Here is a 17925-nt window from a genome sequence, read left to right on the forward strand (position 1 = left end):
TTTGTGATTTGTACAGTTTTCTATGTGAATGTTACACTTCCAAAAGATTCCAAAAACGTAAATCATGAGCCCCACAGCAAACTATACAGAACCAGAATCTCTGAGGATGGGACCTGGGGACCCTGCATTTTAAAAATCCCCCTTCCAAGTTTTTCTTAAGAACATTGGATGCTTCAGATCTTTGCTAAAGGAAGAGAATTAGGTAAATATTTTTCCAGTGTCCCAGAATTCTTCAGTTGTACCCTAACAATAAATATTCCTTAGAAAAGAAATTCTTGATAACCTTGAGTCATTTACCTTCTCCTGTTAGGAAACTCCACATCATCTTTCAGGTGCTGAGAAAGAGAACTAAAAATAGTTAACAGCATATAGAAATGTATAGTTTAATATATTACACTTAAAAATATGATTTCTTCTAATTTGTCAGACATACTATAACTTAGGAGTATTTTATTGACGCCCTCTGAAAAATGGCAGGTGCTAGGACCTAGTGGAATTCAGGCAACTAGGGTAGGAGGTGCAACCAGGGTGTTGTACAGTGCAAGCAAGTACAGAAAAGCCAGTTCTTCCACATGTAAACTACTTAGACTCCATTTCATCTCTCTCATACCACCTCCAAGATTTCAGCAGCCTTTACCCTTTACCCTTTCGGTAAACCAAAAGCATGTTTCTTGTAAAGTCTCTATTGGAAGGAGGAGATCAAGGTCAAGGTCTTGGACAAGCTCTTGGAGACCTTCTTGGAGGAGGCAGTCAGAAAAGTAGAGGAGCAGGAAATATTGGAGGGATACTTGGAGGAATTGTGAATTTTATCAGCGAGACTGCAGCTGCTCAGTATACCCCGGAACCACCACCCACTGAGCAGCATTTCACCAACGTGGAGGCCAATGAAAGTGAGGAAGTTAGGCGGTTTCGGCAACAATTTGCACAGCTGGCTGGACCAGACATGGAAGTGGATGCCACTCACCTAATGAATATTCTCAACAAAGTCCTGTCTAAGCACAAGGATCTGAAGTCTGACGGCTTTAGTCTTGACACCTGCCGGAGCATCGTGTCCATCATGGACAGTGACACAACTGGAAAGCTGGGCTTCAAAGAATTTAAGTATCTCTGGAGCAACATCAAGAAATGGCAGCGTGTTTATAAGCAATATGACAGGGACCATTCTGGGTCTCTGGGAAGTTCTCAGCTGCGGGGGGCTCTGCAGGCAGCAGGCTTCCAGCTAAAGGAACAACTTTACCAAATGATTGTCCGCCGATATGCCAATGAGGATGGAAGTATGGATTTTAACAACTTCATCAGCTGCCTGGTTCGCCTGGATGCCATGTTTCGTGCCTTCAAATCCCTGGATAGAGATGCGGATGGCCTGATTCAGGTGTCTATCCAAGAATGGCTGCAGCTGACCATGTATTCCTAAAGTGGGCACTAAGTCGGGACTACCCTGGGGGACAGGAGTGCTGGAAGCTTAGCCATGCTCTCTGCACGGTTGCGGTTACCCCATCCAAAGCTGTCATTTCCTGCCGAGTTCTTTCATAACCTGACCTATTTCTGAACTTGTGCTGCCCTTTACTGCTTAATTAAACAGATTTTTCATGAAAAATGTTCTGAGTGGTTTGTATGTCGGCTTTTTGAGACGCAGGATTAATATGGACTTATATATGTGATGGGAATGCAAGGCAGGCTGTAATGGAGTAGATTTTAATAGATCATTTCTTATTTGGTGAATGAATTCCAAAGAGCAGGAAAGCTGTTGTTGTTATTGTTAAGAATGAAATTTTGAAAAAAATCCTGGAATAAATCAAGAAAGCTCTCAGGAGATATATTTTTCTCCTTTAAAAAAGGTGAGGAGGCAGGAAATTCAAAACCTGTTTTTCTGTTAATTCACATCAGGTCTTTCTATTACATTTTTTTAAAAAAAAGTGTTTTCCTGGTAACCTGTTTAACTGTATAGAAACAGGTTCAGAAATGTGAAATTAAGCAGTTTTATAAAAGGTAGTATTTTTTTTAATGGTGGAACAACTATCTAAAATCTAGAATTCTTTAGTCCCTTTTCTCTAGCAAAATAAGCATGTAACAGTTTTGTTTTGATATAATTGTAAAGAGAATCAGGGCATTGGGGAATGAAAGAGTGTACTTATAGTTGAAATGTCTCTGGTTGCCTTAATGAATCAAAGTGATCGCTCTTACATGTACCTCAAAATCAGGCACGCCCTGCTGATGTTAGCCAGCTCTTGTCACGTCTTGCCCTGCCTCAGAGCAAAGAATATTCTTTCATTTGTTTGAAAACTGCAGACAGGAAAAAAAGTAAACAAAGAAAATGTACACAAATCATAACCAGTTATTTGCTATCTAAAGCGATAGAGAGATGTATAAATATATATAAATGTTGCTGAGTCTTTATTGCAGTGGTTCTCAGCCCTGACTGCAATTTAGAATCACCGGGAGAGCTCTTGAGCTGAGTCCCACTCCACATGAGTTAAATACAAATCTTTAGAGGTGGAGCTCAGAGATAAGTATTTTTTAAAGCTCCCCGGGTGATTCTGATGAGCAACCAAGGTTGACAGCCACAGCTTTAAGGTTAGTCTGTCTTCACTGTATTTTTCATATTAGTCTCAGCTGAAAACTGAGGTCCCCACAGGAGTCAGTGTTGCCAGCTTCCAAAAAAAAGAAGATAGGAGTATGGAGAAACTGCCACCCAAAAAGCAGGGGTAGCTGTGCCTTTCTTGTGAATGGCCCTTGGTTTGGCTTTTTCATTTTGATTCAGGTGGTGATAACGGGGCAAAGAGAATCCAGGAATCCCGGGCCAGTAGACTCAGCTAGAGAGGCTGCATTTTCAAGTGCTCTGTTCATCTGCCTATTTAATTGGTTTCTACCCTCCTTCTTCTCTGGGTTTTAATGCATTCCCTCTCTCCCAATCTACTTTGGAGGATCATCCTGAGTTTGAAGATAAATCCTTCCTTTTTGAGTCATTTAGAGGAAAGCTGTAACTGTTGAAATGATGTAACTGGCCTGTTAACAGCCCTCAGCTGCCTGTTAGAAATCCCCAGTGAAAATAGGACAGGTTGGCATTTGGCCTCTGTGGACACCATTATCACCATCACATAATATTTATGAAATACCACATGCGTGTAATTCTGAATTGAGCCAAGCCCAGAGATCACATCCGCTTTCCTCAAGGGACTTGTAATTTAAACTTGGTCTGGGGAGCTACTTAAAACAGGTGTGGTTATATTAGAATGAGGCTGCAACCGCACATTAATATCAGGATCCCTGTTTTAGAATATGGCCACTAGTATGTTAGGCATGGCTGTAGTAATATAGCCAGGAAAGGGGAAATCTGCCAAGATACCTTTTAAGGTCTCAGAATATTAAGTTTATAATTTAATCTTTCCACATGATGGTTGGGGAAAAGAAAACGTAGCCCCACTTTTCTCCCCTCACTTCATTTTAAATGTTTTATGAAAGTTAAGACAATTATCTCACACTAGGGGTGGTATTAAGTATTTCTCTTGCTCTTCAAGTTAAGGGATTACCTACTTTTATGATTCTCTTCCTGCATGCACAGGGCAAAACATCCTGAAGTTACCTAAGTTTCTCTTGTTCTTTTCTGAATTTGTGTAAAATTTGACAAATATCCCCAGGCACTAGAGTGGATCCCAGAAAATTTAGTCCGAAATCTGGATTTTTCCAAGTAAACAAACCTTTGGCATTGTGTAGAACCAATAGCCTAACAAGTGATTGAATTTCTTAATTTCCATCCAATGGGTTTTTTTGTTGTTTGTTTGTTTGTTTTAGTTGGTGTTTTAAAGACACATCTTCAGTGTAAGAGGGAGTATTCACCTGATAATTTTTTTCAAATGTTGCCTTTTCTACATGGAAGACTACTGATAGCCTAAGATGAAGGGCTTTCATTAATATAACTCCATCTCATTTTCAAATTTCTAAAAGCAATACAATCAATGTAGTAAGTTGAAAATAATAATGATTTTGTTTAAATGTGAAATTATACAGCTACATTTTTTAATTTCAAAATATCCCATATGATTTTGAAAAACACCTTAGTCTTGATTTAATACACTGAATTCTGTAACCTATAATAGCAGGAAAAAGAACTGTGTGTTCTGTACCTAAGAACAGCAAATGTCCAAAAACATTCAAAATTTGTATATCGTCTTAAAGGTCACTTTTAAAATATTTTTTGAGTAATAGTGCATGTGATTTAAAAGTTGATTTATGTATCAACTTCAATCAGAAATTTCATCAGTAATATTGCACAACTAACCCATAGTCAGGCCTTAAAAAATATTTGCTGAGGCACCTGCAGGGCACTGATACTTAATGTACATATTAATCTTGAAGTGCTTTCAGAATTACTTTTTTTAAAATGTCTATTTTTAATGCTAAGTAGATTAAAACAATTTAATCCCTAGAAAATTGATAATACAATTATGCAGGTGGGTAGAAATATGCTCTAAATAAGAATATTGAGGTAAACAGAATACCTCTTCCCTGACTCTCCTGGATAACTGAGAATTTATTGAATTTGAATAATAATACTCTTCCTGAGGAGTTCCATTAGTTTTTAAAGGAAAGAACCACAGCTTTGAGGAATAATTTTTTACCATGGGACTGATTTGAATTTGAAAAATTAAAGGAGTGTATTTTGCTGTATACTTTTTTATTATCTGTTTTTGAATATATTTTATCAACTTGCCTGCTTTAATTTGAATGATTGGGAGTCAGGTAAATGTTTAGGTAAATGTTAATTGTCATTGTGGCAATAGTGAGTTTTGTGACCTCAAGTAAAACTTACATCTCAATTTTTCATTAGTAAAAATGAAGAAGTTGAACGGATGATTTCTAAGATTCCTCCCAGTTCTAAATTTTATTATTCTGAAATTGGAACCTTAAAATGTATTATTTTATTAGTCCTATAATGAAATCTCTCAGAATAATTTCTATGCTGCCTTTTTTCCTTCACATTACTAGGATGAAAACTTACATATAGTTTCTCATGTGATTGAGTATCAAGAGTCTGCTTTAATATTCTTTTGTCGGTCAAAGCCACTCATATAAAACTGTTAAAGAAAACCAGGGGTCCAGAATATTACCTTTATTCGTGAATAGCAGTAATACTAAGGGTCTTTTACATTTCTCTTCCTCCATCTGAAAAATAAGCTATAATGCTTGACCTGTATTATACATAGGGTCCGGTAATATAGATAAAAACTGGATGCCTCACAATAAATCAAAGGCGTATTTCCAATCATATTACCTATGACCATATCTTCAGTGTCCATAGATCATTCTTTTTTTTTAATTTATTTAATTGAAGTATGGTTGATTTACAATGTTGTGTTAATTTCCACTGTACAACAAAGTGATTCAGTTATACATATATATACTTATTTTCATATTCTTTTCCATTATGGTTTATCACAGGATATTGAATATATTCATAGGTCATTCTTATATCTATACTTCAGAACTTCTTTTTTTTTGAATTTTAGAATTTTATTTTTTTTATACAGCAGGTTCTTATTAGTTATCCATTTTATACATATTAGTGTATAAATGTCAATCCTAATCTCCCAATTCATCACACCACCACCACCCACCTCCCCGCCATTTTCCCCCCTTGGTGTCCATACATTTGTTCTCTACATCTGTGTCTCTATTTCTGCCCTGCAAACCGGTTCATTATACTTCAGAACTTCTATTCAAGACTTCTATGTTGCTTAGTGGAGAAAACCAATTGCAGAATAAATTTACCTTTATTGAGCATATATTCATGGTACCATAAGCTGTTCAGCCTCTAAGGCCTAATGAACAACAGCCCTCCATAGTACAGAAGAAAATTAAACGTTAGTGGCACAAGGAAAATTATGTCCCTTAAAACTCTGAAACTTCTGGGGTGATGAAAATATCGTAGCCATCAATTGTGATGGTGGTTACCCTGGTGTCTGCATTTTTTCAAAGAACATCAAACTGTACACTTAAAATGGATGCTTTTTATTGACTGTCATTGATACCTCAATAAAGTCGATTAAAGGAAAGGCAGAAAACAGCTGTCTTAGAGGCTGGTAATCAGACAAAAATGGAAGTCGGATGACCTGAGTTTTAAATCCTAGGAAGAAACCCTGTTACTTTAGGGAAATCTTGAATCCTCTGTTTCTACCTTCTCCGATGAGAAAGTGAAGGTAAATTATTCCTTTTTAGTTCCCACCCTGCAGCAAGATAAAGTAGTATGGTGACAGTGAGTCTTGGTTGCTTTGAGAAGCTGAGGAAAGCTACAAGATTTTTTTTCCCTAGAAAAATGTACATATAAAAAGGGCTGGGACTTCCCTGGCGGTCCAGGGGTTAACACTCCATGCTTCCACTGCACGGGACACGGGTTCGATCCCTGGTCAGGGGTTAAGACTCCACGCTTCCATTGCAGGGGGCAAGGGTTCGATCCCTGGTCAGGGAAATAAGATCCCGCATGCCCTGTGGCTCAGCCAAAAACAAAAAAGCAAAAAAAAAGGCATACCCTTTCAGAGGCTTCACAGCCTTCCCTTTCAAGCTCATCTGTGAAACCCCAGTGAAAAACACTGCCTAAGTGTCTTAAGGTGAACCCAAAGTATCAGTAGTAGGTGAGAGTAGGTGAGGAAAAGGTAGCATCGTTTTTTAGCACCTACCTGTGTGTGCTAGGCAATGGGAATACACTGCACAGAGGAAGGCAATCCCTGCCCTAGAGGAACTCTTGATGGTTGAAATGTAGACACTCAGTCACAGTTAAAGATTACGCTCTCATCAGTGCCAAACATCTGCTAACCTATAAAGTATCACACTTAGCTTTGTTGTTACTAGTTCATAGTTCATCTGACAACATGAAGATCTTGCTGCCAAAATGATTCCACACCTGGGATTATAATCATTGAGCTTATTGTCCTCTTCCTTTCTCCCTCCTCCTCCTCCTCTTTCCCCCTCCATCTTTCTCTTCCACTCTCCATCTCACTTTTCCTTTCTCCTCTTCCCCTTTCCTTCTTGTTCTCTCTCTTCTTTCTCTTCCTTCCATCCTCCCTCCTTCTCTGCCTTGCCTCTCTCTCCCTTTCTTCCTCTCTTCCTTAAGCTTTCTCTCCTTTCTCCCCATTTCATCTTCTCAGTGTTCCCATCTAGGTGAGTAGTTCATGCGTAGGAAAAACTCTGTATTCGGTCAGCATGGATTAGAATTATCAACCCCTTCTTTTATAATACCATCAAGAAATACCTGCTGCAGTGTATAGATATAAACATCATACGAATTAGGTTTAGTTTCCAAGGCTTAGAAGTGCAGGATCTTCCAGGGCCCGATATCACTAAGGGGCCCTTGAAGTTGCTCGGGTTTGCTTACTTTCTCCTGCTTTATTGCAGAGTAAGCACAGAAAGGAGAAAGAATGTAGCTGTGACTATTGCCTCAATTTGCCCCTTTCCTTTCCCTTCTATCTCCTACATGGAGAGAGTCTCTTAGTGACCCACTGGTGTTGGCCATCATGGCAGGCCCACCATCGATGGTGGAATGAAGGCTTCAGTCCCACCTAGGATGAAATCCCCCATCCTGCTTCCCAGAGAGGCTCCCATCAAGGCTGAGCTCAAGAACCCACAATGAGTGCCATAGAGCCAGTCTAAATGAGCCTCAGTGATAAAATGTTTATATTGATCACTCAACAGTAATATATTTTTCTTCCTTCTGAGTTGGGAATAGGTGGGCCACTCACTAGCTGTTCTATCTCAGTGCGAACATTTTTCCAAATTGGCTCAGTGCATGACGAGGCTGAGCTGCGTGGCATGTCTGAATTTCACCTTGTGGGCTGTGATTAATAGTCATTCAACCAGTGGCCCTGCTAACTGATTTCTACCATCCTTTCACAGAACCATGATGGCAGTATCGACTTCCGAGAGTATGTAATTGGCCTGGCTGTCCTGTGCAACCCTGCCAACACAGAGGAGATCATCCAGGTGGCATTTAAGGTACTGTCAGCCCCACTGAAATCATCTTGGTCTGTCTCGTAAACAAGTGTTGACTCTAAGTGTATTATCTGAAAATCAGTGCATCTATTACGAGTGTTTATAGATCTGCTGTGACATGTACACGAGGGCAATGTGATTAAGACAATCGCTACCGAGAATAAAGAAAAGACAAGCATCCATTTAAGCAAAAACAAAGTCTTTGGAAGCAGCCTAGTTAACAGCATTAAAATTGAAGAGCAGGTGATTTCATAAATTAGTTTAAAAATTATTTCTTTTCAGCCTCCCCATTTTGGAGCCCCAAAGTGAGGTTTATAAATAAACACCACCTGTCTCTAGTCATCCCAATTCACCAGGCAGAAAGTTCTGATCCATCCTTATTTTCTCACTCTGTATGTCAGAGATATTTTAGGTGATCTTTTCCCGATGGAGTTTACTTTGTTGTGGTGGTGTCAGGTGAATACCATCATAAATGTCTCAAGTTTCCACCCTATGTGTTTTCCTGTATATCACATATATTGTCACAGCAGTATGGGGGGTTGAGGGGCAGATGAATAAAATCCATGTCCCCCATCCCTAGCAGAACTTAATGGAGGTTTGAATTATGAGAACTCAGATTCCATTTTATCACTTATATATGCAAAAAGGAGAGGGAAGAGTACATTCCCAAAGTGTGTTTTGGTTCTTTGGAGATGAAACGTGCTTTATCTAATTAGTATTTGAATGGGATGTTCCCTTCCATATTTTAATCTTACATGATCTGCTCTCAAGTAAAACAAAAACTTGATCTCACTTACCAAGCTGTGTATGTGGAATCTTATCATACAGCTCTTTGAGTCTCTGCTTCATCCACCATAACAGCTGAGGACCTTCCCCATGCCTCTTTCCTACTCTTATTTCTTCCTTATTTTCTCTGAGAAGAATATCCCACTGTGTCCTCAACAAGTGTTTTCCCCTCTATCATCTAGAAAGACTCTCTTCCTCCCAGAGTCCTTTCTCACGTCTTAGAGGCCACCTGGGTTAGCCTCACGAATTTCCATGTGTTCTGTCCTTGACAGAGGAGTCCCCAGGTTGACTTTTTATTTCAGATTGGTTTCAACTGAGTTAACTGCTAGGCCTATAAAGAACGTAAGAGGTTGATGCTTAGCAGATGGTCTCAAGGCAAGGGCCAGAACTCTTTCCAAGCTGAAAACTTTTACAGACTTATTCATCATAAAACCTAAAATTATACGCATAGCTAACTTATTCCAACCCAGACATTTCTGTTTCTGTTCTGAGATTGTCTGTGTGATTATAAGGTCAGCTGGGCAAGTGGTCACTTTGGGTTTACCAATGAAAGACCTGATAGAAAATTTGGCCCTTAATCATAGTAATTATTGTCTTTAAAGAAGTCCTGAGATTTTTCTCTTGCCTAGACCTTGGTTTTGAGGGGGGACAGGGAGAGGAAAGAAGAACCTAAAACTATAATTAGCTCTTTTCTTCAGTAAAGCAAGTGTCATGTTTTACTTTGGTTATTTTTTTATCCTTCTCAGGGGTGTATGATGTTTTGGTTTTTTCGTTTTGTTTTGTTTTGTTTAAGTGTCTATTTGCCTATTTTATTTTATTTATTTATTTTTTGGCTATGTTGGGTCTTCGTTGCTGTGTGCAGGCTTTCTCTAGTTGCGTCGAGCAGGGGCTACTCTTCGTTGCGGTGCACGGGCTTCTCACTGCAGTGGCTTCTCTTGTTGTGGAGCACAGGCTCTAGGCATGTGGGCTTCAGTAGTTGTGGCTCACAGGCTCAGTAGTTGTGGCTCGCGGGCTCTAGAGCGCAGGCTCAGTAGTTGTGGCGCACGGGCTTAGTTGCTCCACGGCATGTGGGATCTTCCCGGACCAGGGATCGAACCAGTGACCCCTGCATTGGCAGGCAGATTCTTAACCACTGTGCCACCGGGGAAGTCCCTGTATGATGTTTTTGAAAATTATTTTGGCATGCTTCTATTTTTCATTTAGTAGTATCATTTTGTATATATACAGAATGCATTCACATCCTTTTATTTGGATAACACTTCACAGTTAACTTCCCATCTTTGATCATATTTCATCATCACGGTGACCTTTAGAGGTAGAATATTAGTCAGCATTCTTCAGTTGTAAGCAGTCGGCATAGACTCTGGTGGAGGAATCAGTTGTGAGGACAGCAAGCAGGCTCCAGGGAATACTCCAAAGCAGGCAGCTCCAGAGGTCCCAGCTGCGGGAGCTGCTCTACATCTCCCTTGGGCACTGCTGTTAGAGTGAGCAAACTCCAACGCTGTTCATCATTCAAATTCCAGGCAGAGTCCAAATGGTCTTGGACCATGTGCTTGCTAGGAAAGACAGGATGTTTTGATGCAGAGTCCCACAGCATTCCGTGCACTGGGGAGATATCGCTCCCCCATTCTCCAAGGAAAATGGGGTGTTAAAACTTCTACCAGAGCCCAGATCATGAGATTTACCTTAGATCTGGGAACTCTGTAGTAGGGAGGCTATTGGGAGCGATGAGGAATTGAGAGAAATGGAGGGGTTTTCGTGGGGTAGTTGTGACAAAGGACAAATGGAGAGGAAGTAAAAGTCCCCAGAATGGACGTGTGAAGGAAACTTACACAGACGGAAGAGCCATCAAAGGACCAAATTTAGATGATTTGATAAGTTGGTGAGAATTCTTTAGGAATGGAAGACTTTTACAGAAAAATTAGAGTTTGTGAGAAGGTGGGGGGAGGTTGTGACTGAATCCTGGCAGTTAGCGCCTGAAGTCCAAGGCCCATAAAGAGCCCCGGGGCTACTGTTGTGAAAACAAATGCTAGCTAATTCACTTTGCGCTTTCCAGCTATCTTATCGTCCATTTAGGGGCTGAGTAGTAGAAAATGGACTAGGCGTCCCAGTGCCTTCTTATCTGGGAGCAGCAAATCACAACTTCGAATTATATTCTTCTCCCCCCACCCTAGTGAACAATTAAAACACTATTCAGTATTTGCTTATTGTTCTTCTCATGATTATCACACCTCATCCAATGCCTGTTTTTGATCGTGTATTTGGTCAGAAGTGGATACCTTAACAGCAGGAACTGTAGATATTTGCCTGCATTTGGGCGACAGCTTGACCATTTACAAGCTGTGTGACCTTGGGAAAGTTACCTGGCTTCCTTGTTGCTCAGCTTTCTCATCTGTGAGATAGGGCTAATAACAACACCCCCCCTTACATAAGACTATTATTAGGGTTCAATGAGTGTGTAAAGTGATTTGAACATGTTGGATCAGTGCCTGCAAAGAGTCAGTGTTGATATCATGAAAAAATGTTAATACCCTGGAGAGGATTATGAATATGGCATATTAATTATCTATCAGTTACCCCTGCATTGCTGCTTGACTTTTAGACTATCCCACCCTTTCCCCTCTGCCTATAAACATATTGTCTCTCCCTTCCTGAAGGCAGCCTCCTTTTGTACGTGGTTATTACCCCATTTATCTCCTGTGCTTTATTCCATAATTTCTTAAAAGAAGAGCCATGCCTGTTGCCTCCATGCCTCACCTCTCTAATCATTGCTTGATTCCTGTTACCATCCGTCGCCAGGATCTCCTAATTGCCAAATCCAGCAAACCTTCTTGCTTCTTGCTTGGCCTTCCTATGCCATTTTACTCTGTTGGCCATTACCACACTCAGAGTTTCTTCCTCTTTGCTGAAAACCTTCCCTAGCTTCCAAGATGCATGCTCTTTCTTTCTGCTTCTCCATGTCTCTGGCTGCTGCTTCTGAGTTTTTCTGGCCGGTTCCTCTTCCCTGCACACACCTCAACTCTTGCTGTTCCCAGGGCTCTGCCTTACTTTGTGCACTTTCCACAGAGAAGCTCAAACACACTTGTAGTTTCAATCTTTACCTGAATTCATAGCTGAAGCCTCATCACTCTCCTGAGCTGATGTGCTCAATCTTAACTTCCTCCTGGCACTTCTGACTCAAATTTAAGCTCTCCAGGTCTAACCCTTGATCTCATTGGGAACCTGTTTTCCCACTCTTGGTAACATAACCCTCCTTCACCCATTTGCCCAAGCTAGAATCCCTCAGCCGTCTTTAGCTCCTTTTTTTCCATCACTACAGACCTCTAACTGATATGTAAGTCCTGTCTTTGCTTCCTTATAAATTCTGTCTCTTCCTGCCCTTCCTGCTTCTCCACCCCAGACTCTTAATTGTTTTTCATGCCTCTAGTCCTTTCAACTTTCTGCCCTCTCTCCATCCTCCACACTTTGCCTCAGAGCTCCCTCAGTTCACAGGCAATCACCCCACAGCCCTTCCCATCATAATCCTGCAGGGGTAGATGAGGCCTTATATGGCCGTCATGATCTGATCCTTGCTTGCCTTTCTCTCTCCTGACTTGAGCCCCAGGCAATTGCCTGCCAGTACTTGTATGTTCTGGGAACATCTCTTCATGTTTTAAGACCCAACTCAAATGTCATAAAGCCTTCCCTGACCTCTCCGGGTAGGATTCGTCTTGTTTACACAGGACTCCCATGTGCTTTTGTACTTACTATGGTTATATCCCCTATTTTTTCCATGTGCTTTTGTACTTACTATGGTCGTAGCCCGTATTTTTCTTTAAAGATTTATTTATTATTTTATTTATTTTTGGCTGCGGCACACAAGATCTTTTGTTGCAGCGCACGGGCTTCTCTCTAGTTGTGGCACACAGGCTCCAGGGAGCGTGGGTTCTGTAGTTTGTGGCATGGGGTCTCTCTAGTTAAGGCGCGAGAGCTCAGTAGTTGTGGCGTGCGGGCCTAGTTGCCCTGCGGCATGTGGAATCCCAGTTCCCTCACCAGGGATCAAACCTGCACCCCTGAATTATAAGGCAGATTCTTTACCACTGGACCACCAGGGAAGTCCCTATAGCCCCTATTTTAATCCTATCTCTTTCTACCACTAAACTATAAGTATTGTGAAGGCAGCAGATACCATACTTATGGACATATATCCCTAGCCCCCCACACAATGAATGTCTGAATTACTAAACAGTTTATTTTTTAAGATTATTACATACCACCATTGCTCTGGAGGAGCTCATTCTTAGGCTTTATTTTCTTTTTCCTTCAGCTCTTTGATGTTGACGAGGATGGCTTCATAACAGAGGAAGAGTTCGCCACCATTATGCAGGCTTCCCTTGGAGTGCCTGACCTTGATGTTTCTGGTCTCTTCAAGGAAATAGCCCAGGGGGATTCTGTTTCATATGGTGAGTAGGCAGTTTGGCTCCTGGTTCGGTGTACTGTACAGTATACAGTGTACATCCAGACTATGACTGACCCTCATACAAGAGTGTTGTTTCCCCCCACTAATACGTTAACAATAGAAGTAATAGTAACAATGATGATGATAGTAATAATAGTAGTAGTGGTGTAATGGTAGAAGCTAATTATTGAGGACTTACCGTATGCTAAGCACTCTTCACACATTTTATATGTATTAATTCATTTATTCTTTATAGCAAGCCTATTCAATCAGTACTCTTCATTATTCTTATGTTACTGAGATGCAAAGAATTTAGGTGACTTACCTAAGATCATCTACTAGAGAATGTCAGAGTTGTAGCCACAGTAGAGGGATATGGACTGAGGCACCCACAGTAATAACAGTAGCTAAACCATCTATTAATGTTTCCTGTTAGTGGCTTAGATGAGCTTTCACGTTCATTATCTCACATCATGTTGATGGCACCCCTGTGAGGTAGGGACTATCGTGGAGGAAGACCTTGTGGCCAAGTGGCAGGTCCGTCCACCAGTGACCAGCCTTTCTCCTGATGGCTCGAGTCCACACATGAAGACAAGTCCCCTAAGGGCTGAAGGGATGGTTCATCAGTTTCACAGTGTCCTTGGGAAACACACCTCAGTGGAGAGGCCTCTGCCTTAGCTTTGATATGGTCGTAGTTGTCAGCGTGGCTTATCTTCCCCAGTCTTCTCTCATGGGCCAGAGGGGGATTCCTCTTGAATGCCTTTTTCCTTCTGGTGTTCAAAGAGTTTCAACCCGATAACTTTCATGGGATGGGGGAATTAGTTCATAGACTTCTCTTACTCTTCTGTTTTTTGTTTTGTTTTGTTTTGGTTTTTGCGGTACGCGGGCCTCTCACTGTTGTGGCCTCTCCCGTTGCGGAGCACAGGCTCCGGATGCGCAGGCTCAGCGGCCATGGCTCACGGGCCCCATACGGGATCCTCCCGGACCGGGGCATGAACCCGTGTCCCCCTCATCGGCAGGCGGACTCTCAACTACTGTGCCACCAAGGAAGCCCTACTCTTCTGTTTTTAATTACTGTCATTTTGGCTGTCCTTATTCTATTTTAGGTAATTAAGTGTACTTATCTATTAAGTTCATTTAAAAAAAAAAAAGATAAAATGGCAAGTAGATACTGATATAAAACTTAAGAGTCTGGGCTTCCCTGATGGTGCAGTGGTTGAGAGTATGCCTGCCGATGCAGGGGTCACGGGTTCGTGCCCCGGTCTGGGAAGATCCCACATTGCTGCGGAGCGGCTGGGCCCGTGAGCCATGGCCGCTGAGCCTGCGCATCCGGAACCTGTGCTCCGCAATGGGAGAGGCCACAACAGTGAGAGGCCCGCATACCACACACAAAAAAAAAAAAAAAAAAAAAAAACTTAAGAGTCAAAAACCCCATGTGTACTAATTCGCTGACCATTTTCATTGCATAGTTAATACTCTGTATTACTCCAAACTACAAATTTTTAAAAAGTATTTGGAATAGCTATTTCAATGGAAACTAATACTAAGAATTATTTGTAGGTAGTCATATTTTTACCTGTCAGTTTTAGTATGTTTTTAGGGAAATCTACTCTGTTTTTTGGAGTTCAACCTTTTTCTTTTTAGAATACACAGAATATCTCCCTTTCCCCAATATTATGCAAGCCCACTTTTTTTTGCAGGAATGTTTGAGGTATTTAAGTATGATTTTATGAAAGAATAGGTATAGAAATGTATCATGAATGTATCCATTTACATTATTTAAATGTGGTAGTTTAAATTGTTTTCATTCTTGGTTTTCCTTTAGCCAAATTAATGCCCAAATTCTACTTATTGCCAGCTCTCAGCACTTCTAGAAATGAGTTACTCTTTAATGCCACTAGCATCCCCAAAGAGGACAGAGAGCCTTGATCTTTTGACCAGAGCACAAGTCTTAAAATTAAAGCTCGTGGTTTCAGTAGATCAACACTCCTGCCCACGTATCTTAGAAGTCACTTACGTCCTCTGTATCTTTGTCATTGAAATAGACTCATTCAGATAAATCTTTATTTTGGATGTTAAGAAAGAACAATTAATAGCTTGCCTGATTTGGAAATATAAAGTGCTCTGTCAATGCAAAATAATGTTGTAATTGCAAAGAATGATCTGGGCTCTATCTGGTGACTTCCTCATCACTAAGACCTGTTTTTATCTTCAAGAGTTGCTAAATAGTCTAATGTGCCATGAAGTAGACACTTGGTTATCAGAGGATTTTTTTTTTTTAGTGAATGGATAGAAATAGGGTATTGGGTTTAAAACCTTTTATTATAGAGTCAAATAGCAAGCTGATTCAAAGACCAAGCTCACTTTGCTATATAAGCTCAATAAAGTTTTCTCCGTCCAAACAGAAGAGGAGAGAGAAATGTCAAACTTGAGGGTAGCATCATATTTCAGAAACTCCAGGTTACCGGAGGCTTGGGTTCAAATTCTGATGGTTAATTTTGTAAGCCTTCTATACTCTACCTCACTTCCTAAATCTCAAACACCTGAGATAAAAGGAGGCCTACTACTCAGGGGTCTTGTGATATGATTAGTGAATATTGTACACGCTACTTGCCCTTACTGATCATAAGTCAGGGCTCAGCTTTTCAAGATGGTTTATTTCTTTACCAGAGTTAAAGGTTAAAATAGTTTTAAAAGCCAGTGATAGAGAGTCCTGGGTAATAAATTTTGTTAACATTTTCTATTACAAAAAAATAATAAAATTACATAAAACATAAACATAGAGCACAACAAAGTTTTACAAATGAACCCTTGTGTAACTACCACTCAGGTCAAGGAATAGAGCTTTTCAATAACTCTAGAAGCCTCCATGTGCCTATTCCCAAATAGAACCCCTTCCTCTGTCTTGAAGGAGGGAACTGCTGACCTGACTTAAAAAGGAATCTTTGCCTGCTTTGTTTTAGCATTTCACCACAAAAGTACACATCTTTAAATATATTTTAGTTTTGCCTAAGTTTTTGAACTTTACATAATGGTCTCATACAATATGTGTTCCTTTGCATCTGGCTTTTTTCATTCAACATTATGGTTTTAAGATTCATCCACATTGTTACAACACAGCTATTCATTCATCTTCATTGCTGTGTGGCACTTTGTTCCACAAATATGCCATGATTTACTTAGCCATTCCAACTGTTGACAAACATGTGAATTGTTTCCATTTTTTACCTATTATGAATAATGTTGCTATGAACATTCTCATACCTGTCTCCCAGAGCACAATACGCACAAATTCTCTCACTTATATACCCTGGAATAAAGTATGCATATCTTCAACTTGACTAGCTAATGGAAAAAACTATCTCCCAAAGTGGTTGTATAATTTAAAGGGGTTGAGTAATAGACTTTTACGATCATTGTATTATTAAGATCATATGTTAATCTGCATCATGCCAAAAGAAGATTCACCTCAATTTATTGGATTTTGTTTTTTTTCCTCTTTTAGAGGAATTTAAAAGTTTTGCCCTAAAGCATCCAGAATATGCTAAGATATTTACAACCTACTTAGACCTCCAGACGTGCCATGTGTTTTCATTACCAGAAGAAGTCCAAGCAACTCCCTCAGTCGTAAGTAATAAAGTCAGCCCTGAAAGTCATGAAGAGAGTACCTCAGACAAAAAGGACGACTGAAAGCAAACATTCCTAATAAGGAAAATGCGGTGGCTTTTACTTGAAATTTCAAAGGCATTTACTCATAGTATTTTATTTGTGATTGAGTAATGATGTTTAAAATAGAAAGCTTTTTTATAAAAAAATGATAGATTTTCTTATTGAAATGCTTCTATTCACATGTGTTTATCAAGTAATATTCATTTTCTTTTACATTATATTTTGCTATACTGATGGGCTTATTGGCAATAAAGATGTTTTTATGGATTTTCCAGGCTAATTTGCATATCCAAATGAATGAAATGGTCTCCCTTATTTACTGATGAGCATTAATCAACGCTGCAAAAAGTTTTAAAAGTATAAATAATTTTTCATTTACTTTCCTCTAAAGAAATAAGGTTAGCTTTAATCCCTTCCCATTCTAGAAATAAGAATGAAGAGTCTGAGGAACGTTGCAGAATTTTATACCTTTAACTTCACAGATTCATTTTTTCCATTTGCATTTCAGTTTCTTGGATCACTAAACATGGGGGGATTGGAAGGGAGAGCTCCGCTAATTAGATGAGACTTCTTAAAAACTCATATTCTCTTGACCATGCATCCCTATTGCAGATTTCCTTAACCACCTGCTAAGGAGATCATAACCTTTTGCATGATCTACAGATTGAGAACTTTGTTTTAAAGACAACAGCTATGGCCAAAGGCTGTGTGGGAATTGCCTTATCGAAGGTAACATTAATTGCCTAACGAGAAAAATTGTTTGCCACAGAGTTTAGTTTAATTTGAGTTGGGTAATTTAGAATGTAGCCCTTGCCCAGTAAATGAATCAGATTTACTTTATTTATATATTATTAGAATTAATATATTTTATCATCTAAGTGGGAGTTTTATTTTATTGTGTCCTCTCAAATTTTAGAGCTTGCCTGAAATATCTACAGGGAAAATACGAAAGGTTCCAAATTATCACCGAAAGCTAAGGAATCCAAAAACCTACTTTATTAATGCAAGACCACAATTTAACCCCCAGGCAGGAATTTAACGGTGATATT

The 17925-nt window shown here is 39.9% G+C and overlaps 2 protein-coding genes across 2 annotated transcripts in view; both read left to right on the forward strand.

Moving 5' to 3' along the window:
• The window catches only part of LPCAT2 (lysophosphatidylcholine acyltransferase 2), a 62290-nt gene extending 45180 nt beyond the window's left edge, over positions 1-17110 (forward strand). Inside the window, exons 12-14 of the mRNA XM_082677769.1 lie at positions 7888-7986; positions 13076-13211; positions 16713-17110. Of these exons, the coding sequence (XP_082533895.1) occupies positions 7888-7986; positions 13076-13211; positions 16713-16897 (420 nt within the window). The 3' untranslated portion in view covers positions 16898-17110. The remainder of the gene's footprint in view (positions 1-7887; positions 7987-13075; positions 13212-16712) is intronic.
• On the forward strand, positions 665-1414 carry CAPNS2 (calpain small subunit 2; the record flags this gene model as incomplete). The annotated part of the gene is made up of 1 exon (XM_082677654.1): positions 665-1414. One exon carries the CDS (start codon positions 665-667, stop codon positions 1412-1414), a length of 750 nt encoding a protein of 249 aa, XP_082533780.1.
• Positions 17111-17925: the final 815 nt, after the last annotated feature.

The sequence above is a fragment of the Grampus griseus genome (genome assembly GCF_964374135.1).
Source record: "Grampus griseus genome assembly, chromosome: 19".
NCBI lineage: Eukaryota > Metazoa > Chordata > Mammalia > Artiodactyla > Delphinidae > Grampus > Grampus griseus.